This window comes from Apodemus sylvaticus, chromosome 7, assembly GCF_947179515.1.
Source record: "Apodemus sylvaticus chromosome 7, mApoSyl1.1, whole genome shotgun sequence".
In the NCBI taxonomy this organism is placed as follows: Eukaryota; Metazoa; Chordata; class Mammalia; order Rodentia; family Muridae; genus Apodemus; species Apodemus sylvaticus.
The window spans coordinates 128,398,979-128,425,651 of NC_067478.1; the positions used below are offsets into that span (position 1 = coordinate 128,398,979).

General features: G+C 38.0%; 1 protein-coding gene and 1 long non-coding RNA gene across 28 annotated transcripts; one reads left to right on the forward strand and one right to left on the reverse strand.

Annotated features, from left to right (window-relative positions):
* Nucleotides 1–3,305: 3,305 nt before the first annotated feature.
* Nucleotides 3,306–25,127, reverse strand: Dcun1d5 (defective in cullin neddylation 1 domain containing 5). Of its 3 annotated transcripts, XM_052189163.1 has the most exons (9): nt 24,757–25,127; nt 23,065–23,156; nt 19,378–19,448; nt 18,948–19,039; nt 8,579–8,687; nt 8,387–8,491; nt 4,988–5,090; nt 4,129–4,279; nt 3,522–3,627 (listed from the first exon to the last, which is right to left on the reverse strand). In XM_052189163.1, exons 1-9 carry the CDS (start codon nt 24,840–24,842, stop codon nt 3,612–3,614), a joined length of 825 nt encoding a protein of 274 aa, XP_052045123.1. In that variant the 5' UTR covers nt 24,843–25,127; the 3' UTR covers nt 3,522–3,611. The 3 variants fall into 3 exon arrangements, with proteins under 3 accessions (XP_052045125.1, XP_052045124.1, XP_052045123.1); XM_052189164.1 differs by lacking the exon at nt 4,129–4,279 and having other exon boundaries at nt 3,482–3,627; nt 24,757–25,124; XM_052189165.1 differs by lacking the exons at nt 4,129–4,279; nt 4,988–5,090 and having other exon boundaries at nt 3,306–3,627; nt 24,757–25,126.
* Nucleotides 6,932–8,248, forward strand: LOC127689457 (uncharacterized). 25 transcript variants are annotated; one of them, XR_007978935.1, is made up of 9 exons: nt 6,932–7,003; nt 7,046–7,095; nt 7,198–7,265; nt 7,402–7,537; nt 7,606–7,707; nt 7,776–7,843; nt 7,878–7,949; nt 8,052–8,115; nt 8,184–8,248. It is a non-coding gene; the product is annotated as an uncharacterized LOC127689457 (long non-coding RNA). The 25 variants fall into 25 exon arrangements; XR_007978921.1 differs by lacking the exon at nt 8,052–8,115 and having other exon boundaries at nt 7,776–7,877; nt 7,946–7,979; nt 8,150–8,233; XR_007978923.1 differs by lacking the exons at nt 7,878–7,949; nt 8,184–8,248 and adding an exon at nt 7,334–7,401 and having other exon boundaries at nt 7,470–7,537; nt 7,776–7,877; nt 8,082–8,168.
* Nucleotides 25,128–26,673: the final 1,546 nt, after the last annotated feature.

The following is a 26,673-nucleotide window of genomic DNA, read 5'->3' on the forward strand; positions in this document are numbered from 1 at the left end:
ATCTGTCTGGTTGTTACTAAGAGGAAGAGAAAATGTTGTATCATTGAGATATAAGACCCAGAGTATTTGGTAACTCAGAATAGACTTTTCTCCTGGGCTTCCTGAAGAGAAAAAGATCCCATGTCGTCGCTGATGCTCCCTGTGGGGCTGTTCAGCATCATGCAAGAAATGACAATTCCTCTCCAGTAAAACAAAGTTTTCTTCAGCAATAGGATATTATTTTGTTTTTTGTTTTTTAAAGAAACATTTCAATTACATTATTAAAATGTCTCCTACTTGTTTATAGATATCTAGGAAGCATGTGAGAGTTACTCTACAAACTTTAGGCATACAAAACAGAACAAAATTTTGGTTTATTATAAATCACTATCCTGATAGTATTATAAAAATTCAAAACCAAACACATTATTCAGACACTCTAACACTTGCTCCTGAAAGTTGTATTATTTGTTTACGTTTTCATGTTGAGAAAGAGGATGCTCTGTTGAACAAACAGAAAAAAAGTGAAATGGCCACTAGCAACATATTCTCTGTTTCCTGAAGCTGAGCAACTTCACATGCCTTAAAATCCAGTTATCTCAGAAAGCTAATCCCACTCCTCCCATCTCACAACTTTAACAAAACTAATGGTACTTGGTCTTGTTTAAACAAAGTTTTGGCTTGTTAAGGGAGGGAAAGGCTTTTGTACATAAGGAATAGACTTCCCAGGGTCCCTCCTGAAACACTCTCAAATTTCCATTCCATTATAAACTAATCTAGATTGTTTAGAATAAAAACCTATCAACAAAACCACATGCATTAAACATTAAAAAGACTGTTAAAAAGTCACTAAGCCAGGCCAGGTGCTGTATTAACCCTGTCACACGGCATGGCGGAGGCCGAGCTCAGCCAGAGGACTCTGAGTGGGGCCAGCTTGAGCCACGGAATGAGCTCAAAACCAGCCTGGGATGAACGAACTCAAGAAAGCACGTCAAGGTTTTATCAGCAGCACTTAGGCCATCTCTAGATGTTAGAGACAAGCACAACGACTGGTCAGATAGGTATATTACATGTCACTACTTTGCTACACAATGGACTTGAATCTCTGGCAGTACTTTATTAACAAATGACTGACCCCCAAAGGCTATGGAGACCAACTCTCCACCCTTCCTGATAAAATGCAACACCTGGCTCTATTTCTTCCCATGTGTGTGCATTTTATAAAGCACCATAGCTATTTCATTCTACATAACACAGTAAATCTGATCATTTTATAAAAATTCCTGGGAAGGCACTTCAGTTTTTAAAAGGAGGCACATTTCTAAACTGCAGGCCTCTTAATACTGTCTTCACCACTTAAAGTGTTTGACATTCATAATAACATACTGTTCACAAAAAAAAGACAAGGGACACAGCCTCCACCCTGACAAATGACAAATTTGTCTTTAAAGCAGGCAAATATAAACATTTGAGAGACAAGAAATACATGGAGCAAGAGTAAAAGCGACATAACTGGAGTGATGAGTTTAAGGAAAAACAAACAAACAAAGAAACAAACTCAGGGAACTTAAATTTAACTTCGGGATTAAAAAAAACTTTGAAATTATAAAGTCAGAGGCTGAAGTGATGGCTCAGCAACTAAGAGCACTGGCTGCTCTTGCAGAGGATCAGGGGGTTCTATTCCTAGCACCTAAATAGTGGCCCACAATCATTTTCAACTCCAGTTCCAGGGGATCTGATTTGATGTCTTCTTCTGAACTCCATGAGCACCAAGTAGAGACACAGTTGTATAGACATACATGCAGGCAGAACACTAAACGAAATAAATAATCTAAAACATGTCTTAAGTTATACATTCCAATGTCTAGACTGGGTAAATACACAGTTCAGTGAAAAAGCACTTGCCTAGTATATGTATGACCTCCCTACTTTGGCCCCCAGTAACTCCAAGCTCTACCCCCAAACCGTAAAACTGTAAATCTTTTCTTGTACTTAATCTTGTTTTAAAACATCATTTGTGATGTTAAAGGATAACACTGCTGGCATTCTAACACCTAATAACAAGTCTCACACCTAAAACGGAACAATCCTAGAAAATGCCCCATATCTGAAAGACTTTAGAACAGGTTATTTCTCACTGCTCTGTTAATGCTTTGTAATCTCATTAAGAAGGCAAGTGGAACACTAGCAATCATGTTCTTCTTGCTTATCAATCAAAAGGCAAAGTCTTCAGAATGATACTTTCCCTTAAGAAATCAGTACTAAGAACAACCCATTAAACAAACTTACCAGGACAAAAATAAATCAACCTTTGCTGTAAATCCCAATTGGAAATTTCTTATTAGGAAAAAAGAATACATCTACTTCTTTCTACTTACACAATGGAACAAGTACTACTGAGAATAGGGCTCAGGCTTTTGGTCTCAACAGTTTCACACAGGGACACTGGGGATCTAAAAAGCAATGACCAGATAGGCCTGCTGCTAATCTAAAATGTATCTTCCACATAAATTATCCAAGCTTGTCACAACCTTTCTGCTAGTAGCCAAAGACTGTGATAAATAGCAAATATATGACTGTAAATATAAACTGCTTCACTGGGCTAGAAGTATAGCTCAGTGTAGCATCTCACACAGGGCAAGGTCTTTGATTTGACCCTCACACACCGAACAAACAAAGGAAATGGCTTCAGGAGGTGTACATCAAGTCTCTCATACTTCCTTATGGTTCTCTTCTCTAGTGTGCATCAAGCCTAGTCTACAATACTGAAGCTCAAGTATTCTGAAGGTGGGCAAAGTGCTCTCAGCACACCCATATAGCTTCACGGCTAAAAACACGCTAATTGCTAAATAATAGTAAAAAAGAATACAACTTCAATACTGGTTCTAAAACGTTCTTAAGGTTGTCTGATTATACTTTTAGAAAAAGAACTTTTTAACTTATAGAAATACAGAAAACTTACAATTCATATTAAAAATACTTATTGAAAACATAACGGCTAGAAAATAAGACAACTTTGACATAATTTGTCCAACCCTATGCTCTTTAGATAAAGTTGGCATAAACAGCTTTTCATAGCAATCTTCAGTTGGTGCCCTTCCCACACTTTTAGCTACTATGAGAAAAACAATATCCCACAAGGTTACTATGTTTCCTAATTATGCAAAGAGGAATTATTAGTAGTCACACCATTGGCAAGCTCTACTCTCAAGTATCTAGATTGCTTAAAGTCTTTAAAGTTCTACAAAGTCATGGTGATTTAGAACTTCAAAAGTTAAAGAAATCAAATTTACAAAAATAAATACCACTCACACCCAATGGACATCTTCACTTTAAGGCCTTTGTCACAAATCTGAATCTTTATTGTTCTGAAATAAATGTTAAAAACATAACTTGAAACAAAAATGTCAATATTCAGTCTCAGAAGACATGTGGCTCAATGCCCATCACATGTAACAAGAAAACTTCCTTTAAAAACAAGGAAACAAAGTACTATGAGAAGTCTTTCGTGAGTGAAATGCACCCTCTGTGTGCTCTCCTTCCTCTCTGCAGTTTCTTCACAAGGTTTGCATTGTCTTCACGACAGTTCTTGCTATGATGTTTGTCGGATTTTTTGCCACTCAACAAATTCATCAAGAAGAACAGGCCCTAGAAAGAAGAAACCAGTTTTGTTATTACTCAGTAAGGTCACTCCTCTAACAAGCTGAGGTGGCAAGGCCATGCCTGACCTGACTGACTCCATCTACTGCTCTGTCTTTGTCTCCACCCCCAGGTCATATCCTTTTAAGGAGCGTTACATCACTCCCTTATAATGGAGACGAAACTAACCTTTTCCCACATAACTGGCATTTTAACACTCAGAAAAAACATTTTTGCTATATTAAGAAGTATGAGCATTTGTTAAGGGGGAGTGGCCACACAAGACTAACTTTATTCCAAAAATAGGGCACAGTAAAAAGAACAGCACAAAGCAAATGCCTACTACCTGACTGACCACTAAAATAGGTTTTCTAATGTAGAGGTTGCAAATGTTTCCCACCAGAAGCCAAGAGGGCAATTTAAATGAGGTTTCAGTATTTGTGTTTTCAAAATGTATGGAAAGTATGACCACGAAGATAAGACTGTCTTGTTTTTCTCAAAACATAAAACCTCTGTGTTCTTTTCTCTCTTGCTTTTAGCAGACCATACAAAAACAGCCGGGCAGGCAAAGCAGTAAATGGCAATGTTGTAACACTGTGTGGACTGCCAAACTGGAGAGCAAGTTCAACACAAGCCACTACTTGGTTCCAACCTCTGAAACCTACAAAGGAATACAGGTGCAATGTGTCAGATTTTCTGATAGTTGAAATACATTTACAAGTTTATTTTTATATCAAACCTCTCAGTTTTAAATGCTGGTTCAACATACACAGATATACACATCAGCAGGCTCTATGTAGCCTTTGGTCTGCTAGCCTACTTCAGAAAATGATTATTTCTTCAAGAATTAAATTGTACCCCATCCTGCAGGGAAGAACACTACATAGTGGAGACAGGTTGTCTCTTTAGTATTGGTTTCTTATGTGTCGGAGTATAGTATTTCATAGACATGCTCTTTTAAAGGCACCTTTTCATGTCTTCCTTGTGAACACTGAAACACTACAGCTGCCCTACTGATGGTACAGACCGAAAGCTTCAGAGTTCTACAGAATTAATTTGGCTTACTTATTGTGCCTTTGCTCTTCTAAATGCATAAGTGAAATTTTCTTCCACTGAAAAGTCAAATTGCAAAGTAGAAGTTTTCGATGCTAGGTTGAAAAATGATCACTTACTGTAATGTCTAGTCACTGAGGAATCAGTTTTTTATTACTAGCATAGATTTTACAACACTCCTGAATCTAAACTCTGTCTCCCCAAATAATGAGTTATTCTCACACTAGTTCAAACTTTCTGTTAATGCTACAGAATGGATAGTCTCATCTTATATTTTTAGAAATTTTATTTTCATAGGAATTCATGATATACTTACAAGCACCGTCTTCATCGTAGTTACTAAGATCGGCATGAACTGTTCTGCTGAATTCTAATACATTGTACCACTGATCTTTGTTCATAACACGATACTTTGATTGCTGTGGAAAATGATATAAACATTTGGACTACAGAACCAACATTCTTATTGGGGCTTGGTTTTAGCGACTCTAGTTATCCATTTCTTATTTGGCTTTTTCTAAAACATTTCTTCCTTTCCTACTTGCTGGCTTTTCTGGCCTCATTTACATATTATCATTTATTTTCTTTCCGAAGGCAGTAAGACTAACACTGAGTCACATTCACATATATGTGACTCTCAGCTATGTGGCTCTCCACTAGGTCACAGTATAAAACCTATCCTACATGTTGTCAGCCTGGTTGTGTGGTTTCCACTATACAGAACCTGTGTGCACTGTGCATGAGTTACATTTTGAAGGAATTATCTACAGCAGTAGTGGAAACAATATGGGTTTAGATCCAAATCCCAATGTGGACACTCAATTGAGTGTTCTTGAGAAAGTTACTGCTGTGACAGAGAACTTGGTTGGCAAGTGCCTAGGGTTCCTTCCATTCATAAGAATACAACTATGTTTGGTCACACACACACAGACATACACGCACGCACGCACACATGCGCGCGCACATGCACACACACACACACACACACACACACACACACACGCACACACACACGCACACACACACACCTGTGATCCCAAGACTCGGGAGGCACAATCAAGATACTCATGAGTTCAAGGATGGCCTGAGCAAGACTCTTTCAACATCACCCTTAACACACAATCTCCACCCCAAACCAAACCTAACCACTACCACCCACCACCATCAAAAGAACCCAAATACCAAAGTAAGCCCAGTCCCCATTTCCTCACCTGCTAAATGATACAACTTACTTAACATATCTAGTTCTTCTCAGAGCCCCACAGAAATGATTAAATAATCATTTAGCTAAATGTATGTTTGTTCAAGTCACAGAAAAAAGACATGTATCAATCATCAAAAATATCAACTTTACTGGTCACAAAGATTTACCAATGTACAAAAGTCATTTACCCAAGCTTTAAATAAAATTTCTCTAGTAAAGTTACTGTAACAAGAAAACTGGATGATATTATTTCCAATAGGAAAGGCATCTCTTACTTAAGAAATGGCTAGAACTATGCCCCCCAAAAGTGAAGTCAAGAGGTTTAAAAATAAATAAAAAACCAGACAAAGACATCAGTGGGAGAAGATCCATGTCTGAGAACTGCAAGCTCTAGAAGGTGCAGCAAATATTAAGAGGATGTTTATCCTATGAATCAACACATGACACATGGTAAGCAGTCAAGTGGATAACTACTACAGTATGCTCATATCTGTGGATGCAAAATATTAACATTTTATTCTATTTATTCTTAATATTGAGACTAATTAGAAAATAAGTTTTACTGCTAAAATCAATTCAGTTGTGTATATTTCCATCTAAGACTAGGGGATTGGAATTGGGAATAAGATAGAATCTGGTTTAAAAGGTTGAGATTTACGTACTAGCATTAATTTTCTCTCACCAAAAACTCAAGAGATTAAGTTTATAAGGAAGGTCTATTCTAGAGTATTTTTCCTAGGACTCCTAGGTAAAAGGAAAGTCTTCCAATTGTCTTACTATAGTGTAGCAGGTGTATCTACAACTGTCTTACTATAGTGAGGCAGGCGTATGTACAATTGTCTTACCATAGTGTAGCAGGCGTATCTACAACTGTCTTACTGTAGTAGAGCAGGCCTATCTACAATTGTCTTACTGTAGTGTAGCAGGCATATCTACAATTGTCTTACTGCAGTGGAGCAGTGGAACAGGTGGATCTACAATTGTCTTACTGTGGTGGAGCAGTGTAGCAGGTGGATCTACAATTGTTTTACTGTAGTGGAGCAGTGGAGCAGGTAGATCTACAATTGTTTTACTGTAGTGGAGCAGGCGTATCTACAATTGTCTTACTGTAGTGGAGCAGTGGAGCAGGTGGATCTACAATTGTCTTACTGCAGTGGAGCAGTGTAGCAGGTGGGTGGTGGAGCAGGTGGGTCTACAATTGTCTTACTGTAGTGGAGCAGGTGGATCTACAATTGTCTTACTGTAGTGGAGCAGGTGGGTCTACAATTGTCTTACTGTAGTGGAGCAGGTGGATCTACAATTGTCTTACTGTGGTGGAGCAGGTGGATCTACAATTGTCTTACTGTGGTGGAGCAGGTGGATCTACAATTGTCTTACTGTGGTGGAGCAGGTAGATCTACAATTGTCTTACTGTGGTGGAGCAGGTAGATCTACAACTGTCTTACTGTGGTGGAGCAGGTGGATCTACAATTGTCTTACTGTGGTGGAGCAGGTGGATCTACAATTGTCTTACTGTAGTGGAGCAGGTGGGTCTACAATTGTCTTACTGTAGTGGAGCAGGTGGATCTACAATTGTCTTACTGTGGTGGAGCAGGTGGATCTACAATTGTCTTACTGTGGTGGAGCAGGTGGATCTACAATTGTCTTACTGTGGTGGAGCAGGTAGATCTACAACTGTCTTACTGTAGTGGAGCAGGTGGATCTACAACTGTCTTACTGTGGTGGAGCAGGTGGATCTACAATTGTCTTACTGTGGTGGAGCAGGTAGATCTACAACTGTCTTACTGTAGTGGAGCAGGTGGATCTACAATTGTCTTACTGTAGTGGAGCAGGTAGATCTACAATTGTCTTACTGTGGTGGAGCAGGTGGATCTACAATTGTCTTACTGTGGTGGAGCAGGTGGGTCTACAATTGTCTTACTGTAGTGGAGCAGGTGGATCTACAATTGTCTTACTGTGGTGGAGCAGGTGGATCTACAATTGTCTTACTGTAGTGGAGCAGGTGGATCTACAATTGTCTTACTGTAGTGGAGCAGGTAGATCTACAATTGTCTTACTGTAGTGGAGCAGGTGGGTCTACAATTGTCTTACTGTAGTGGAGCAGGTAGATCTACAATTGTCTTACTGTAGTGGAGCAGGTAGATCTACAATTGTCTTACTGTAGTGGAGCAGGTAGATCTACAATTGTCTTACTGTAGTGGAGCAGGTGGGTCTACAATTGTCTTACTGTAGTGGAGCAGGTGGATCTACAATTGTCTTACTGTGGTGGAGCAGGTGGATCTACAATTGTCTTACTGTGGTGGAGCAGGTGGGTCTACAGTGCAACAAATGCAAAGCCTGGGTTCTGTACTCTATCACCACGTTATACTCCAATCCCAAGTATTTTATGCACAGAATATATTAAATAACACAAACTTATGTCTAGAACTAACAATGAATATGTACATATTTTGTTTCTTCAAAGTGAATTCTCAGTCTAATTTGTAAACATTTTAAAATACCCATACATACCTCCAGGTACTGGTAAAATACTGAAAAGAGCGGCCACGTTCTCCCAAGCAGCAGAGCTAACATAGACTTAGCAGTATCAATATCAAGGCTTCTCTGATCTTTATCCTAAAATATTAGTAAGAATTAAGTAAATACATAAAAGTACGTCCATAAAGTGAAACCACTAGGATTTGAAGGGGCAGCTGCATTTACCCTTGCAAAATCAAAGGCATATCTGTAGATATTCTTAAAAGATGAGATGTCATTCAGCTGTGAGCGCAGAAAATCAAACCTGCTCTGCAACTTTTCTGTGCAGTCACACCTTAAAGACAGAAGTTAGAGGAGACCATTTTAAGAGTACATATATGAAAGTACTGTATTGTCGATTTGACAATTTAAATAAACATGTTTTAAAATTACCAATGCAATAAAAAAGCAGAGAAAATTTGGCAATCATAGTACACTGGAATAGCTTCGAGAAAAATAACCATCTCAACCAAAAATTCCAAGCAAATCACAAACATCTTCTGGTCTGCGGGTCAGAACGCCCTACCTTCTGGCCGAGCTCCATAGCCCGTGTTTAATTCTAGTTCTGCCTTTTCTTCAAGGACTGAGAGAATCATAATCAAAATATTTCCATATTTCTTTAGAAAGTTCTTAGTCACCAGCTTGGGGGAAAGGATCAGACAGAAATGGTCTTAAAAAGTTTAGGATATCACAAAATTAATGTAACTGTGCTAATTACAGATCCAAATTCCCACTGTTTTGGCCAATAAAATCCAATCATCAAATCACCCAACTTAAGGGTGCAAATGCAAAGCTACAAACAAGGTGTCCATATTATTTCTAAAGATGAGACAGTAAACAGAAACACCCAAGTCAATGGAGAGTCAATAGTCTTGTTGGTTTTCTGATGTTGTTACCAGAAGGCAGGCAAGGCCTTCTTCCCTGGGCTGGGTCCCCAGGTTCTCCCGTGACTTTCACATCCTTACTATACTCTCGGTGTTTCATTCACCATTCCCAACAGTCGTGGCTGTGCTTCGGCACAGTTTGTTTCTTCTATTGGGAAAGGATGCAAACTAGAACTTAAGCCTAATTCAAACTTGCCATTTCAGTTCCCTTGGTTAAATAGGTTGGACTGTGGCTACAGTATTCTATTCAAACTAAATTTCAGAATTCATGATGCAACACACACTTGTTCTAAAACTTAGCCAAGTTTTTCATTATCTTACGTCACCAATGTGAGGGTGTGTTATGGGTCATACAAAAAGATTTTGGTACATCATTATTATTAATTTAATATTTAGTACCTATAAAAGCCAAATTTAATCTTCTTATATATTTGACACATAAGACATTTTAAAAATGCCCATTACTAGCTTGGATAGCAAACTTATTGATAGAATCAAAACATAAAATGAGGACTGCTTAAAACATTTTGTGAAACAATACCGCAATTTATCTAATTGAGATACAAGAGAACTACTTCATTAACATTCAAATTTTGACCATTTAAAGTTTCTATTTCTTTGTAACCTATTTTTACTATTTACATTTTTCTAACCCTAACCTAACGATTTATATTTTTTTTAACCCTAACCAAACTATTTATATTTTTCTAACCCTAACCCTAGGGTTACTTAACATAATTATACTTTTCTAGCCCTTACCTAACTCTGACCCTAGGGTTACTTAACATAAAATCTGATTAAGAGGGTTTTCCACATTAAATCCACATTATAAAGATGGAGGGTGAGAGTAATCGCTATGCATTATATACATGTCTGACATTGCCAAAGAACAAAATTAATTAAGAAAAGGAGGTATTGTGTTTTTAACCTATACTAGTATTATTTAGTTTTTTTTGTTTTTTTTTTTATTCCCTTTTGGCTATTTTCTTGACCAACATTGTTAGAATTTAAGTCATTTAATATAGCATTTGAGATTGGAAATTTTCTTTTTTGGTACAATATCCTTTGTGATCACAAATTTTGTAAAGAAGTTACTGCTTCGATTACTTAATTCTTTTTTTTGTTTTGTTTTCGAGACAGGGTTTCTCTGTGTAGTCCTGGCTGTCCTGAAACTCACTCTGTAAACCAGGCTGGTCTCAAACTCAGAAATTCACCTGCCTCTGCCTCCCAAGTGCTGGGATTAAAGGCGTTGCACCACCACCAGCCGGCTGATTACTTAATTCTAAGTGGTAACTTTTGCAATATGTGTTTCAGGACTGGTAGAGATAAAATATCTTAAAACAGTTTTAAGAGAATGAGAAAAGATTACCTGAAAAAACCAATACAGAGTTTTCCAATGAATTCTGGCCTAAATGATGACAGAAGGGGCAATGACCCAAACAAGATGAGAACACAGAGAGGGTCCTGAAACTTTTTTACACAAAATGAATTACCAATTTTGGCTAAATTGAGACATGTGTTCTCTTTTCTTTTCTGTATGTATAGCTAATGCAGATGTATTATATAAAATATAAAATTGCGAATGAAGGCAGGTATGGTGACACACACATATATGTAATCCTAACTCTGAGAAGCTAAAACAGGAATTCCATGTTCAAGGCCAGTCTAGGCTCATTGTGTAGCAAGCTCTTAAATTTTGAAATGGAAAGACTCAGAACTGTCATACAATGGTAAGCCCACTCAGTTTCCTTTTGCCTCAGATATCCTTAAAGCTGCAGACAATAGCAAGTTGAGTGTGGTGACAAATGCCTATTCAATCCAGCTCAGGGAAGGCAGAGGCAAAAACCCAACCATTGGGGCTAGGGAGGTGGTTTAGTGAATACTGTGCTTTTCACATAAGCTTGAGGACCAAAGTCTTGAGCTCTGCTTTCAACCGAAAGACTATGACTGTAAAGTGGAAAATAACTGAGGATGACACATAGACCCCTACACCCAAGCACACATATATGTGTAGTTGCAGACATGTGCCCACACACAAATACATACCACACACATGCACATGGGATGAGGGGGAGAAGAAGAGAAGAAAACCAAACACTACTCATCTAAATAAAAAGTTAACAACAAAATAATTCCTAATGATATTCTGCTAGACTCACAGATCAGTGCCTATTTCAACCATCATCAGAGAGGCTTCCTCATGTAGAAGATGGGCCCACAGCCAGACGTACGCCGAGAGGGGGAGGGGACCTTGGAATACTCAGCTCTAAATGAGATGTCTCCATCAGATCCCTCCCCTTAGAGAACTCCTGGAAGATGAGGCAGGAGGAATACAGGGAGTTGGGGGACAGAGGATGGAGGATGGAGGACACTGGAGAACAAGGTTCTAAACCAATTGAGTAAAGCTTGTGTGAACTCAGGGAGACTGAAACAGAAAGCACAGGGCCTACATGGGTTTGCTCCAGGTCCTCTGCAAACAGAGACTGACATCAAACAGTGCAAAGTTACTAAGTCAAACAGTAAGCTTTAGGGGAAGCTGACAATCCAGTCAACCTCTATCCATTAGAACATGTAAAAGAAACATGTCTCTCCTCATATATTACTATAATGATCTCAGGAACTTGGGAGCCTTTAAGATTGCTACACTTAACAGCTGAAAATGTTTACTAGGTACTCCATATTCAGTTACATTTATTCCCTTTTCTGTCATCACTTAAGTCAGGGCCTTATCTTTTATGCTTGTAACTGCGAAATGCTTTCACACTTTTTACAGTATGACCTATATTCTGCATTCACCAAAAATGCAGAATCAAGAACAATGAAACAAGATTTCTAACAAGTTCCCTAACAAAGTTTGTCAATTAATTTAAAAGCAAATTTCTGGGCCTACGATAATCTGGAGTTCTACTTTCCCGGGCAGTATCACAGGAGACTCCAAAAATATGCTAAATAAAGCATGACCACTAAATATAAACCATAAGATAGACTTCCGTATTTAATAGACTTGTATTTTAAGTATGAGACACTTAACAGTTTGTCTGGATGGAATTTAGTGCAAAAGAATGAATTAAACACAAATATAAAGTACACAATGACCAAACAGTCACAAGGGAGGCAAGAACCCGCAGGAATACAACTAGCATTACCTACCTAAAAACATCCCACATGGGTTATAGCCCCATAAGGGACAATCATATAATGAAATGCATTTATGGGGGAGTCACAAGAATCTGGCAACAGTCAAAGTTCCTAAATACACAATCATCAAGAATTAATTAAAAATGTAAACGAATCTGAGGTGTTTCTAGTTGAGTTTACTCATATCGAATCACATGACTTTATACAGCCTTGGTTCTAAATGTACAACCCACAGACTTTGTACTGCTAGTTAGCAACACAAGTGCTGGTAATGCTGCCTTAAATACTGTGATGGTTTATATATAATTGGCCCAGGGAGTGGCACTATTAGAAGGTGTGACCCAATTGGAATAGCTGTGTCACTGTGGGTGTGAGCTTTAAGACCTCTTCCTAGCTGCCTGGAACTCAGTCTTCCACTAGCAGCCTTCAGATGAAGATGTAGAGCTCTCAGCTCCCCCTGCACCCCGCCTGCCTGGATGCTGCCACGTTCCTGCCTTGATGATAATGGACTGAACCTCTGAACCTGTAAGCCAGCCCCAAGTCTTTATAAGACTTGCCTTGGTCATGGTGTCTGTTCACAGAAGAAAAACCCTAACTAAGACAAATACCTTGACTTAGGTTCCAGAATATGTTACAAATGACCATTTCTTCATTGTGCATACAATGTTTTCTCCTCTTCTAAACTAAAAACTTGATGACTTAATTACAGAAAACTAGTTTAATATTTCTAGTTTAATATTTAATAAACTAGTTTAATAACACTTTTCAGCATGTACAAAATTAGGGTATTTTTATATCCTATTGTGTTACATGATGTTTTCCATTCTCAGTACTGACAACTGTAAATGACACTAACTTCTAATTCTGAAAAGCAGATTCGGTCTACAACTGTTTTGAAGCATTAAATATTTAGATGTTTAACGGTATTTTTAAAAATTTATGTGTATGGCTTGTCTATATGTCTGTTCACCACACATGTGTACTGCCTGCAGAGGCTGACAAGGGTATCAGATCCTCTGGAACTGGAGTCACAGTTGGAAGGCTGTTAGCCACCATGGGGGGTTGGGGTGGGGTAGGAGAAGGTGATAGGAACTCAATTTTTCACATATGTTTGGTTTGTATGCCTATTTTATTTATCTATAAAACTAGCACAAAATGTCTTGGAGTGACTACCCCTCTGGCCTCCTCAGCTACGTGTACTCATGTACACATACCCGTATACGGAGATACAATACATATATAATTAAAAATAAAATCTTCTAAAACATAGGAATAATAATTTCACAAACAGCCAGAAGATAAATTAAACCTTTCAACTTGATTTCCTTCCTTGTTCTGCATGTATAGGTAGTATGTTTGTAAAGCATATGTAGGTGCAGGTTATGTGCATGCCTAAGACAGTACCCTATGTCTTCCCTGATGACTCTCCAACTTAATGAGGCTGGGTCTCCCACTAGACCCAGAGCTCACTTCCGGGATGACGTCTCTCTGCCCCGTCTCTGTGGGCTATATTCTGGTGTCAGACTTCTGGCACGGGTACTGGAACACAAGCTCCAGCCCTCATGCTCGTGCTGCAAGTGCTTTATCCATTCAACCATCTCCCCAGCCTTTCCTTACTTTCAAACAACATCATCAGAGAATAAATACATACCCTAAGAGAATACGGATGTGGAACTGCTTCTTTGAGGCATACAAAGGTCAATTCATTTGCCTCACCTATACTACACATTGTCCAAATATGTCCTAGCATTCGTAATGGTCTCATGTTGATCTTGAGCAGATATATAAGTTAAAACCATCAATTGGATTAACATGTTAAGCATGTTAACATGCTTTAACATGTTAAAAAACTTAGTATATTTAAGTGTATGACTCTTTGGTGTCCCTATATGCCCATGCATGTGTGTGTCAGGCATCTGCAGTGGCCAGAGTTACAGACTATTGTGAGCCACCATGTGGGTGGCTAAGAACTGAATCCAGGTCCTAGGCAAGTACGGCCAGGGCTCTTAGCTTTATTTATATTTAGGGTGAGGATGGAGCAGAAAGCTCCATATTTATTACAAATATTAAAAGCATGTGAACAGAACTATAAAGCCAGTATTCATATCCAGGCAATTATCAAAACCACACAATTTCCAAATAAACTCAGTAGTACTGAATGTCAGCCATCTCAGAACTTAGAAGTTTAGAAAGACCATTCCTGTACATACAGTTCATCATGAATAGTAAGAAATTATGTTTTTGAAATAACATTCAAATAAAACCAGACAGATTTTGGGTTCTGGCACAATGTAAGATTCTCAAAGGACATGGTGGTTTGAATGAGTACAGAATGGGCTTCAATTTCAACATGAGGATTTGGACAAAAATACTTCAAGAAAAGACAAGAGGAAAGTTCACTTATGTAGGATTTAAGGGAGGCTCTATTCCTAATGTTTGAATCCCAGTAAGAACACTGTGGCAGACAGACATGTTACAGAACTGTGTCATGTTTTAGAGTAAGAACCTTTTCTACAAAACATTTACCAACTAGAGAAATACTATCTACCACTAAAGGTACTGGAATGTAGAGGAAGGCATTTTGAAATTGTCAAAGACTGACTCTGAGAGGAGAAACGCAAGGACAATGCAATAATATTAACTCCAAATGGATGGAAGTCACACCCCACACCTACCATTCTACACATCAACACCACTCTCTTGCCTTCAAAAACCAAACAAACAAAAAACAAGTTACTGTTCCTCATTCTTCCCTTTCTTAAGTTAAGCTAGCCCTTTCCCTTTAATCTTCAAAGTTCAAGTCTCAAAATGAAGCCCAGAAAATGTGCAATGTTGCCCCTTCTGGGAGGGAATTTATTATTTATTATTACAACTGTTATGGCTATGATTATTACCACTGCTTTTCACTATTATGATCACATACAGTCCCTTCAAAGGATTGTGATCACAGGTTTTTCCACTAGCATAGAATTTAACCCATATGACAATACCAAATTTTTAACTAGTGGATATGGGAGAAGTTCTCCACCCAGTGTTACATACTAGAAGAAAAACTTCCACATATATTTAGAACTATCTTCTTTAGATAAAGAAAATAAAAGTCAACATCCTCCCAATGACATGGAAATCGTGTGCCTCAAGTACAGGACAAGGTTCAGCTTCCATAAAATTCTCAAAAGTCCCTAAAGCATTAAGAACACTCACTTAAATGCTATTGCAGAACTCTTATGTGATTCCTGAGTCCAAAAATCTGACTGTTTCCCCAAATCTCTTATGTTTTAAATTCCCTCCACATGTTAAAGTACTAAATAAATAGCAATGTAACAATATTATTCCACAGAGCTTGAATTTTAAATTAACCCTGGCAGGTTGGAGAGAGAGAGGAGGGAGGGGGGGAGGAGGGAGGGAGGGAGGGAGAGAGAGAGAGAGAGAGAGAGAGAGAGAGAGAGAGAGAGAGAGAGAGAGAGAACAAGCTAGACACAGGTGAAGACAACACAGATCAGAGAATCAGACTAAGCCAGAAGATTAGACTAGACTGTCAGAGTTAGTATGAGGCCGAGTGCAGCAATTAAGTAACATGCTGAGAGAAGCTAGATTCAATCGCCGGTTTGGAGAGTTTAAGCCGGAAGAGCTGAGTTGACCAACCAAAGAAGTTCAGAATCAGAAAGAACTAGAAAGGGCGAGCTTATTCAACAGTGCCTGTCAACGGCTGAAAACATTCTACACCTAGATTACATTGTATGGAGGCTAGAGCTTCCAGGACTAGGCCTAGGTTAGTAGATTGAGGCAGTAAGCCTCGGAGACAACAATTACTTAAGGAGAATAAAAGTTACTTTTACATCTTTGTGCTTGACAAATTAGTCCATATAAAAATGGAAAAGTCACTTACAGAATATCTGTAAGAACAGCATCAAGACAAGTGTTTTTAAGAAAGTATTCCAAAAATTGCAAAGCATTCCACAATACTGATAATTAACTGTGATTATTTTAGTTCAATATTCCTGACCTACATGTACATTGTAACTACCAACTTATTCTTTAGTGGCATTTTACTCAAGACTTTTATGAATTAAAAATTAAGTTTAAACCAATCGATAATTAATTTTGATTTGAAGACCATAGATTCTTAGGTTAAATTCTACAACGACATCTCACAGAAGATAGAGACTATAGTTTTATATTTTATTATGTTAATTCAAATATATTAACACCTAATCTTTTTATACTAAGGTTGATTCATTAGCATCTCTTCTATCTGCTCACTATCAAATTTATCACAAGATTAAAGTGCAACTGGAGAAGATATCATGTACTGTCTGTATGGTAGTCTAGATCACAGGGAAGGGAAACTACCTTTCTCCAGGCAAATATTAAGACCATACATAGTCTTATTCTATCAGAATCATGGGGATAATACCCGAGTATCATGATACACTTCTAGGAATGTTTTGCACAGTCTGTGAGCTTTCTGTAGGAGAATGACAACAGAAATCGTTCTCACAGGCTAACCAAATCCTACGCTAGTACTCAAGACCATATACTAATTATTCAGGAAAAACATTGACATATTTTGTAGTGAAATATTTTGAAATACAGAAGCTCTGTATTAAATGAACTATGACATAAAATCCAATAAAGAACTTTTCAGGTTACAAATAAAAAATCACTTCTTAGCTGCAACTCCCCAAAAAGTAACCTATAAAAAACAGTAATACAAAAAAATACTATACTATCAAAGTATTTTTATCACTAATAAGCCATATCAGAGTTTATATTCTCTGCACAACTCAGTGTACTTCTACATAATCATTTTATTAAAAGGTAATTATATGATGAGAAATCATCTAAAAAAAAAACCCTTAGGATGATAGAATTCATTCTTCTCTGAAAAATACTATAAAACTAAATGACTTCTATTTTATTAAAAAAGAAAATCCACACATGAAAAAAAAAAAAATCAAGAAGTTCTAGATCCTAACTCTGCCATAAGAAACTATGGAACTTTACCAAGTATTTTATTAACTGTTTTATATCTCAGACTCATTATTTATAAATCAAATGAGAAAACTGGTCTTAAATTTTATTCTAGCAATTATCATTTGGTTCATCTGAAAAAAGAATTTTTCTCAAGGAATAAATGTGTATGTGTGTGTCTAATTTTCCACCAACCTGATCTTCCAACAAATGTCTATCACAGTTACACAATGATACACACTCTAATGTTGGTTTAGTAATAGAAAACAACAACAGACACTAAAATTCAAATATATAATCTCACTGTTATGCAAACAAATAGTCATCCTTTCTTAAGAACTGAGGCACAGGTAAAAAGAATTAAAAATAATTTGCAAGTGCTAATAAAAGTATAATCAATTACAGAGCTAATAGTGTACTATATTTTCCTTAAAAGTTTTAACTGAGGGGCCTGAAGAGATGGCGCAGCAGTTAAGAGAACTGCTGCCTTCCCAGAGGACCCAGGTTCAATTCTTAGCCCCACATGTCAGCTCTCAACTGTCTGTAGCTCCAGTTCTAGGGAAGCTGACACACCTCACAGACACACATGAAGGCAAAACACCAATGTACATTTTAAAAGCTTTTGTCTTTGAAAAAAAAAAATGTAAGCAAGGTTAGGGTAGAACACTGTGTTAGCCTGTGTAAAGGCCTGATTCCATCCCAAGCAATGGGGGAAAAAAATCAACTTTAAAATAGGAAAATATGGGGACCGGGCAGTGGTGATACATCCCTTTAATCCCAACATTTGGGAGGCAGAGGCAGGTGGATTTCTGAGTTTGAGGCCAGCCTGGTCTATAGAGTTCCAGGACAGTTAAGGCTACACAGAGAAACCCTGTCTCAAAAAACTTAAAAAAAAAAAAAAAAAAAGGAAAATATTTGAGAATGTTGAATAATTGAATAATACTCTGAACATTATGAACATGACATACTATAAAATTAGCATGCACTAGTATGGAAAAGCAAAGTGAATGATCTGTAAGATGAAGTAATTCTGAAATGTATAAAAGACTCCAGCATGACATCTCAATCTGATCATACACAACTATAAATTGGCTAAAGACTACTCAGGAGCCAAAGAACATTTCTACTTTGGACCTTTGTGAGTTATTCAGAGGAGATGTTTAGTTGAAGCATCATGTAACTCTATCTTTAAATTTATTACAAACTAGAGGGAAAAGGTCCTAAGAGTTAGGACTTTCCAATGATGAAATTCTTCATATAGTGGAATTCTGTATTGACTAGGAAAAAAAAATTCCTGAACAAATAACTCTTTGATCAATTCTTATTCACCCATCAAATGAACCAGCAAATTTTAGTTAGCCTGAGTTTTTTCCTAAAGAATATGAAAAAGGCAATAATAAATTATTCAATTGACAAAATTAGAATATAATTTTTCCAGTCCCCAACTGATTTTTACAAATCAGACCAATTCGATTATTTTTAAGGTAAAATCTTGCTCCTGAAAATGAAGCACAAAATATCAATAAACCACCAAATTTGTTTAAAAAAATAGTTCTTACTGTAATGAGGTCATTCCCTTTAACCATTCTTCCTTGGTAAAAAATCCCATGCTTTCAGCCTCCAATTTCCATGCTAAAACTAACATAATAATCTGAAAAGAACAGAACATAAAGGACAGGGAAAAGTCATCAGAGATAATCATGGCTACATTCATCATGGAGAACAATTTCAAACAATTATTTCCAACCGTACACTAAAAACTAGGGCTTCTGTATTGTTAACTACAGAATAACTGTCTTAAGTTTTTATGAAGGTAGACTCTTAGTCTATTATAAACTGTATTTGTATCAAGAAACACTTCACCTACGTAAGCTGATTTAAAAAAATAAATGTGAAGAAAAAAACTTCATATATTAAAGCCTCAATTTTTGGAATTAATGAAATGTTATAATCCACCTATAGTTCATTCTACTTAGAAATAAAACATACATTTTCCGGTTCAACGCCAATGTCTTCACAAAATTTTTCCATTCCTTCTGGTCCTACAACTTCATCAGGACCTTCAAAGACAAAAAATAATTTATGTATTTCATTACAATTTATTATGAACATGAAATAAATTATCACACTAGAGGCATCCATGAAAATATCATATTTTTTAAAATGAGTGAACTTGAATTTTAGGACAGCTTTGAAAAGTATAAATACTTGCCAAAAACTTAAAAATCTTTATTTCCTAAATGCTATATGAATTAATGATCTTTCTTCCTTCTTTCTTTCTTTCTTTCTTTCTTTCTTTCTTTCGGTAAGGTCTTACTATTTAGCCTTTGCTGGCCTAGAATTTACAGAAATTCAATTTTCAGTGCTGGGATTAAAACGTGAAATACCACAGCCATTGTATTAAAGAAAATTTTGGAAAAGGATTACTAAAAAAACTATCCCACTGGTATAATTCAGTAGTTTGCAAAAAGAACAAAATGAAACCAACATGAACTTACTCATTAACAAAACATAACAAAACCAAAAACCTACTGAATAAGGTTTTTGACAATTAAGGCTATAAACATATGAAAGTTGTATCATTTTTCTTTAAACCAGATCACTAAAAGTCAATGCAGTTCCTAAACATTAAACAGAATAATTGTACTGCTTCTAATTTATCTGTGCTTAGAAACCACCTAAAACAAATGTCACTGATTTGAAATACAATAAATTTATCACTACAAAAATGTCTTGAAACAATGTTCCAATTCCAACATTGTCCAAAAGACAAAGATACTTCTATTATCCTTAAAAACAAAACAAAACAAACAAACAAACAAAAAAACAAACCTAACTTTATTGTAGAAAACAAAGGTTAAACAACACCCTTGAAAATAACAGACAGCAGATAGTGAAATTAAGCAGGCCCAATGTCCACACACCTGAATGACCTTTTCAGTTGTGAAGGCACCTGAAGGCTTCATTTTGAATTTTACACTTTAACTACTGGATTTCTTTTTATGCACTTATCCACCATTGAAAATGAAAAACCCGGGACAAGAGTTACTTTGTTTCTATCCTCTATCAATAACTCATGCCAATTTCTTTCATTCCATTCTTCCTCATCTTCCAAATAATTTAGCCTTTCCCCCTTTTCTACAAGTTGCATCATCCTTACATGTACATTGTTTACAAATACACATCATCTAGATTCTGAATGTGAGAGAGATCACCTAGTGTGATCTGAGACTGGGTCCTCCTTTAGTGTTATGTATTTTTAACTTTCCTATCTTCAACAATTAGAAAACATTCCAGCTTTAACTCACGAGGATGAAAGGAGTTTATAATCACAGCACTTGGGAAGTAGAGGCAGTAAGATCAGGTATTCAAGGACAGCCTAAACTACACAGGACCCTGGATCAAAACAAAACAAAACCCTACAGACTTAAATCATAGACTAAACTAATGTGACCAATACATTCTTGTAGTCTGAAATGAATGTCAAGGTGATGTTAACACATGATTAGAAATCAAATAGTTTTTACACAAAATACACATATGGTTTTAGTTAGACAAGACCTGTACATGTTAAGTGACTTTCACAAAACAATGGAAACAATAGATATAAATGTTGAGTGAAGCCAATACCAAAGTTTACTCCCTGATTGTCAATTACACTTTAAAACTGGAGCCTTCTCATAAAATTACAACCTTGGTAAGATGTGTGTAACTGAATTAACTCTTGCAAGCTTTTTGATTTCCACTCAGTTTAATCAGTCATGGAAATGATTTAGCTCATCTTATATTGCACTAAGTAATTCTAACCTTAGTTTTACTCTTTATAACATTTACAAATGCTCTTTTCCACTTTCTATGTTTTCCCATCTAATTTTATATACATACATAACAAGTAGCTCACTAAAAATATCTGGAGGATAATCAGGCATGGTGGCATATTCCTTTAATCCCAGCAAAGTCAATGTGAGCTTTGTGGTGGGTGGGGTACATTCCTTTAATCCTAGTATTCTGGAGGCAGAGGCAGGAAGATCTCTGAGTTTGAGGCTAGCCTGGTCTACAGAGTGAGTTTCAGGAAAGCCAGGGCTGCACATGTTCAGGGTTTAATACAATGGCATAACAAATACTCAGAAAAGTAAATAACATACTTAGTGACTGTAGCTTCAAAATGAGCTAAACAAGAGACTGATTTTGGAAAACATACACATGCATTCATAAGCAGTATATCTGAAGATGCTCTAAGACTATGATTAATAACACCCAACATTATTGAGTGTTGACCCCATATCAGGTCCTATGCTAAGTCTTTGTATCATCCACTGAGTAGGCCTAACTTTTTGTCTCCATTACAAAGGATATCCCCATTTGGTAAGAAAGAACCAAATGAACCATTTGCTGTTTATTCAGCAAATGATCAATCCCTTATAAAGGAGATTTCTGCCAAAATAGTCTCTGTAGATACTTCGTGTCTAAATTTCTAGTACTCCACATATTACCCATGTGAGCCTTCATAAGCTATAATTTCCCTGCCTATACACATGCTGCTTACAATGGTCTCCCTCACAGGAGCCACATTTGAAGGCAGGGACCATTATCTGATTTTTGTTATTATATCCCAAGTACTAGCACAGTGTTGGACTCACAGAAGCATTCCATACATCTTCATCAAATGATTCACTAAATGACAGAAGACAACTTCAAGTGTACTTTACTAGCATTTTTCAGTAGAAGTCACAATCAGTTAACATTTGCATAGTTGCCTGAATTATTACTAGCATGTTAATCTAAGCTTCCGTTTTCACTCATATAATGATAACATCTTGACAGATGTTATCTTGGACATCTTTGATAACATCTTTGGACAGACAAGGAAAATGATATAACCATTGGAACAATGATAGCAATTATCAAGTCGTACTGTTAAAAATGTCAAGAGTAGAAAATAAATATTTAACTCAATCTTAAAATATCCAGGGAAGTCCTAATAAGAGCTAATAGAATCAAGCATTCAAGGGGAAAAAATATTTACACATAATGACGAACTTTATGTCATCTAGTAACCTTTGTAAAGTGAAATAAAATGAAAACCATTTGATTCTATATAATGTATACATAAAACTGGCATTTTTAATAATGGATCAACATTTTAAATAGAGGTCAGCAGAAAAAAAAGAGAGAGAGAATTCTCTACATTTAATTTGGGTTAGTGGTTGTCTTGGGATACCAGTAATAGCATTTATTTCCCCTGATCTAGAAAGATCACTTTGCTGATCCCAATAGAAGAGTTGCTGCCCCCAACCTAGTATATCCTTTCCATATAGTTAGCTGAAACTTGACAAGATACCATCACTTAAAACCGTAACATGGCTGGTACAAATATAAGGCAGTAACTACTATGTATTTTAGCTTTAAGCAAATACTTTTGAGAATAATAATGATAACAGAAGGAAAAAAAATAAAAGTAGGAAAGTAGATAAGAGATTACCTTTAGTATCAAAAGACTAGAACTGTTCTAAGGAAAAAAAAAGTTGTCAGTCATGTTCACAGCACTAAATTCTAAGCCAATCCATAACCCTTTAGCCTTGACACTAATCCTAGTACACAGAACAGATTAGCAATGAAGAATAAGCCAGCTTTTAAATGCATTCGACTGGTATCAAGTTCCATGAATTTCATTACCTGCATACTCATAAAACCAAGCCAGGCACTTCTTTCTTGAAAAATCTTCCTCTCCACTGATGAGTCTAGCTGGAGGCTGGGATCTGCAATAGCTTAAAAACACACAAATGTCTAAGACTTAATAAGACTCAACTCTTAGTGAAAAAGTAGTTTCAACAAGAATTGCTTCCATGTAAATCTAAGTGGTTTCTAAGTTAGCATTATGAGGAAAGGAGTTATGTATTAGCAATAAGGACCTGTACTCTATGTGTAATAATTTCTAACCAATGAAATCCAAATGCTACTTTGTTTACTACGAGATTCCAAAAATAGTAACTAAAATTATTTCTTAGATTTCAAGATAATAAAGAAGTGTAATCTAAGTCTCAACCCAAGACTAGACAAGAACAAACCCCTCTCCCTAAATTGCTCATGATGGTCTTGCTCTCTACTACTAAGCTATATACCTTATGGAATGCCTGAAGCCGTACGTCAATTCTGCTACTAATTCGTATGAAAATCCCTAAGTTATAATTTAGGCTGAATTACCTGAAGTCAATGATACTGCCCAGTGAGCTGTTTTAATTGGCTTAATTTACATGTCTTAGATATGATTGTCCAAGAGCTAATAAAGGTCAAGGGAAATATTAACTACCAAAGGACATAATGAGAACTCTATCTTATACACTAGACTCTTTTACTAAAACACACCAAGGGAGGAAAAACAAAGCAATTGATTACAAAAGATTAGGCTGAAACAAATCACCTCCTTCATATATTAAGTAGTGCGTTTTTCACTGCATCTCTCCTTAAAGGGAAATCTCCTTTGTGTAGTGCTGGCTGTCTTGTTTTAATGGTAGTATTTTGTCACTTTAAGTGTCAACCGTTAATACAAAAACAACCCCGTGTATGGGAGAAAGCCCACTTCTCAAAGCTAAATTGCAGTGACTTTCCCAGCACTCACGATTCTGTGTATGCCACAAAGGGAGTAAAGGACTCTAACTACAGTTCTGCTTTGTTTCCTTTTCCCCTAAGAGAACACTGAGCACAATAGCTTGCTAAGGCCTGAAAAGGGATTGAGAGCTACCGGGGTCTTCATGCTAGAAAACAAAAACCATGAGGGCCTCTTCCAACTCTGTGTAAGGAACCGGTACAGGTAAAGTGGACGAATGGCGTCTCCAAAAGCCAAGGCTCCAGCGATTTCAAAGGCCTCCTGCTGGGATAGTCCAGGTCAGGCCACTTCAAATGCTAACTCAGGAGACCAATTATAGCAGAGGCTTGCTTTCCACCATCCCCAAGGCAGCTGTCAAAACTCTTCAAGCTCTGCTCCTTTCTTCACACTCTGACATTTAACAATGTGGGGGCCAAGCCAATTCTGCTCGATTCAGTGAGACACGGGGACGCCGTGACTCCCGGCGGATCCGCACTCACTTCTGGGCTGGGAAATTTGATGGAGAAGACGTACGTACGGTCGTCTGTTTCCTACCCTCTGGGCACGCAGACAACAAAGTGGGACGAATCTCGGAGCTTGTCCAAGTGCGCCAGGGCACACGTACAGGCGAACACGAGGTTCGGTCCCGCGCGGAGCGGACACTCTGGGCGCCTCACCGACCGCCTCGCCCGAGGGCTCGCCCCTCTCGTCGCGGCCAGCGGCCGGCGGCCTGTGCCGCCCCGGGGGAAGGAGAGAACCGGCGGGGTGGGGGCAGGCGGTACCTGGAGATTTTACACTTTTTGAGGCCCGCGTCTTCCGCGACCGCCGCTGCCACTCCGGGAGCTTTTCTCTTCTTCTTCACTGGCATCTTCCGCCTTCCCCGGCAAGGTGGACAGGGCGGCCGGGGAGGGGTATCGCGCTCCGCCGCAGGCCCCGCAGCGCCCGCTCCCGCCTGCCAGGGACCGCAGCGGAGGCCCGAGGCGCGACCCCGCTCCGGCTCTCCTCTTTCGGCGCGGTTCGGAGCAGCGCAGCGCTAAGCCCGGCGGTATCGCGGCTCGGGCTTCTCCTGGAGCAGCGAACGCCGACAGCGCGGCACCTACAGTAGTCACGAAGAGCAGGCAGCGCAGCCTGACCCGGAAGCGGATGGCTCGGCACCGGAAGTGACGTAGCAAGGAAACTGGCGGCCGGCGTGGTCTCTCTCTCTCTCTCCTTTAGGATCTGTGTCTCTGCAGGTGGAGCCCGAGTCTCCCGGGCTTTTCGAGCGGGCATCCAGCAGGAAGTCCTTTCTAGAACTTCCATGAACGCTCCAAGCTGGCGAGCGAAGTAATTTGGTGAGGCGCCACGCGTGAACGTGCAGCGTCCTGACGTGCAGCGTCTCCAGTCCTTCTGGTGTTCTTGGTGGACCTGAGATCGCCTTCTCACGCTCCTTGTCCTTTCCTCCCCCGTGCTCAGTGTCAGCTTATGGCGTCCGCCTGTGCTGAGGCAACGCCTCCGTGTTTTACCTCTGAGGAACTCTCCTCTTGGATTAGAGACTGGAAAACTGACTTATTACAGGGGGTTTGGGGAACCGTTCTAATGGGCTGCTCTCCAGAAACAGTAACCACGTCACTTCTCATGGAAATATTGTTTATAAGAAAGGTTTGGTAGGTATAGTTATCTCCTAGAAGATTCGTAGTGAATGAAGTTCATGTCTGTAAGCAAACTGTGACAGACTAAGTTTCTTTAAATTCGATGCCTGTGGTTCTGTGACACCATTGCGGGACCCTAATCTAGGCAGAGTCGAGGAGAAAGACAGAAAAAACGGTTGTTGTAATGAGTCCTGGATACATAATATGGCCTGGAATTCACAAGTTTCGTGACTGAGGACATTTCAATGTTTGATGCATATAGTTAACTTTTTTTAACAGTGAAAATAAGGTTCAAACTTATAACCCATTCAACTATTATAAACAATGCACAAAGCATTGCTTTTATATGAAAATTGCAAAATATAAGCTCTAAAACAGAACTCCCTACAGAAAGACAACTGAAAGTTCATTTTCTCCATCTTGTGGCTCTTGAGGTGGAACTCAGGTTGTGAGGCTTGGGAAGGGCCATTGTGTCTCTATGTAGAAGCACCTAGTTTTGTGACTTAATTTTTTCTCCTGCTCGTGGTAGTTTTTGATTTTCACTGAACGGTATAATGAGGAGCTATGAGGGTGCTGAGTTCTTTTTAATGTGGTCTAATTTTCTTTTCCTAAGTAACAAGAAGGAAAGGAAGTGGTATTAAAAGAGATGGTATTCTAGTTTACATCCTAAGACACTCATCAACTTTATGAGAAAAAATTCAAAAATGTATTTTAACAATCTGTTAGTACAGTGGCATAACATATATACAGATGAAACACACAAGATGAAGCACACAAGGCTGAAATAGGTCTGCTGTTCATTTGACAGTTGATTTGCGTATTAGGTTTAGGGATTGTAGAATGAAACAATGGAAAAAAAAGAACTTTTAAAATAGTTGTATCTGAATTAATGTAGCCAAAAATTGTCCCAGAGATGTACTAACTGTGTGTGTGTGTGTGTGTGTGAGATATAGTTTATATATACTTTTTCTTACATCTTTATAAATAGGACTTTTCTACACTTGTCAAAAACAAGCAAGCACTACAGGCACAAAAATGTTTATGGGTTGCCCATGTGATTGTTGTACTGGA